Source organism: Electrophorus electricus, chromosome 5 (assembly GCF_041902795.1).
Source record: "Electrophorus electricus isolate QZ-2024a chromosome 5, ASM4190279v1, whole genome shotgun sequence".
NCBI classification, from domain to species: domain Eukaryota; kingdom Metazoa; phylum Chordata; class Actinopteri; order Gymnotiformes; family Gymnotidae; genus Electrophorus; species Electrophorus electricus.
Window position 1 is genome coordinate 31,149,666 of NC_137501.1, and position 2,500 is coordinate 31,152,165.

Below are 2,500 nucleotides of genomic sequence, written 5' to 3' on the forward strand. Positions count from 1 at the left end.
CTAAAATAAATTTCTTTGCACCCAGAAGTCCTTTTATTTTAACAGGAATCCAGATCTTTAAAATGTGCACATTTACAGCATTCAGCTGGCGCTCTTACCAAAGCGACGTACAGTTCTGACTGAAGACAATTCGAGCGACTGAGGGTTAAGGGCCTTGCTCAGGGGCCCAACACAGAGAAACAACCTTGTGATTACTAGTCAGGTCCCTTTAGCGCTGAGCCCCACAGCACGCGTGTGAACATAAGGCATAGATGCTCTGACATTTGTTAACTTGGAAATGAGCCGTGTGTCCTTGTGCTATAAGAACTCCTGAGGAGTTACGGGAAGTGGAAAACTCACGTAGGACTGCAGGTTAGTGATGGGTCATGATAAGATTAAGTGCTACAGTATATGAGCAAATATTCCGGATTGTCCCGCTGGTACTGGGAGTGAGACACATGAGGACACTCCCAGTACACACTGTAGACCTACTGGAGGGCAGTGAGGAGGGGCTAACATGTAGCCTTATATACTGTAAACACACCCACCCATACCCCCACACATCCACACCCACCTATACTTCAGACACCCACACCCACCCATACCCCCACACATCCACACCCACCTATACTTCAGACACCCACACCCACCCATACCCCCACACATCCACACCCACCCATACTTCAGACACCCACACCCACCCATACCCCCCACATCCACCCAATCCCCCACACATCCACACCCACCCATACTTCAGACACCCACACCCACCCATACCCCAGACACCCACCCATACCCCAGACAATCACACCCGCCCATACCCCCACACATCCACCACCTGCCCAGACAATCACACCCGCCCATACCCCCACACATCCACACCCACCCATACCCCAGACACCCACCCATACCCCCCACATCCACCCAATCCCCCACACATCCACCCATACCCCAGACACCCATAGTGAGAAAGTGAGAGAATGAGACTTAAATCTAAGTTTGATCTTGAAAATACAGAAGATACATCAATAGGAAGAATGAAGAAAATCTAGGAATTCTACGAATTTGGGCTGAAATATTTTTGTTTATATCTGATATGTTTGTGTTTACCAATATTTTATGTGGCTTTGTTTACCTGTATCTGATGTGTTTTTGTTTACCTGTATCCATTTAGGAAGGCCTCTCCTCCTGAAGGAGGAATATCTCCTGTCAGCATTTTAAAGGTGGTAGTTTTACCTGCCCCATTTATACCCAACAAGCCAAAGCACTACCATACACACACATACACACACACGAAAAAACATAGTGTTAGTCTAGCAAACACACCCTGATATTTCTATCAGTATCAGTACAATATTTTTTTTGCACTTTCTTAGTACGTGCCTTACCTCAGCTGTAGGTACACCCACACAGATCCTGTCCACTGCCGGAACTTTCTTTCCAGAGTATATCTGGGGGGTTGGACTTAGAGTGAGAGGGAGACAGAACACAGATTTCCAAAGACTTGCATCTTCTATTCAAAGGTTTCCCCTGCCTGACCTGACAGCTACAGAAGTTCTCCACCTAAGAACGTCTGGCGTGAGGACCACAGACATGCTCCACCTCGGAAGCTCTGGCCTTCATGTCAGTTTTCCATGTGTGGACTCTGGTCTGGGTTTGTGTAGAGGTCCAGGGATCTGGCAGTCTGGCCTCATACAAACCCTTAATGCAGTACACATCTGGATCCAACAGGGGGCGTGCACTTTTTCTGGAACTTTCCTACAACTTTGCCTCCCTCATTCTCCCCACGCCTGCAGGCCAAAAGTTCTCCTTCTCTGCAGGCAGCCTTTACGCTGCTGGCAGGTCTGCTCAAGGTCTGAATCTTAACGCTCCTTCACAACTCCAAACTCCCCACAGACCAGCCAGCTTTGGTTTTACTAAGCCAGAAATAAACAACTCCCACTGCCTCAACAAGCCCTGAAGTAGAGGGAGGTAGGGAGGGAGAAGGATGAAAGGATGAGCAAGGTCTGGAAGAATGAAGGGGGTGGAGAAGGAGTACTGCATCTCGTTTCACCCGGAAGGGTGGAGTCCTGCCCTCCCAGTTAGCCATTTCCTGTCCATGAAGGTCCTTGTGGCAATCATGGCCTCTTGGACTATTGCGCCGTGCCCAACTGCCATGCAGCAGCTGAGGGCAGCAGGTTGAGCAGCAGGTGGTGCAGGTGATGTCACTTCCTGTTACACAGGCCGCAGGCGTGCAACATCTGCTCACAATATCAGCGCCAATGATGGAGAGCAGATCATGGTGGTGAACCTCACTCTGTTACCCATCATTCCATCAGCAGATACAGCTCTGCTACACCTCACACACACACACAGACACACATGCACACACAGACACTCTCACACACACACGCACACACACATGCACACACAAACTCACATGTATGCACACGCACACACACACATGCACACACACACAGACACTCTCACACACACACACACACGCGCGCACACACACACACGCGCATGCACACACACACGC

The 2,500-nt window shown here is 49.5% G+C and overlaps 1 protein-coding gene across 1 annotated transcript in view; it reads right to left on the reverse strand.

The window, feature by feature from the left end:
* The window catches only part of LOC113589944 (phospholipid-transporting ATPase ABCA1), a 107,661-nt gene that overhangs the window by 16,736 nt on the left and 88,425 nt on the right, over nucleotides 1–2,500 (reverse strand). The window contains 2 exon segments of the mRNA XM_081714795.1: nucleotides 1,140–1,246; nucleotides 1,368–1,430. Of these exon segments, the coding sequence (XP_081570921.1) occupies nucleotides 1,140–1,246; nucleotides 1,368–1,430 (170 nt within the window).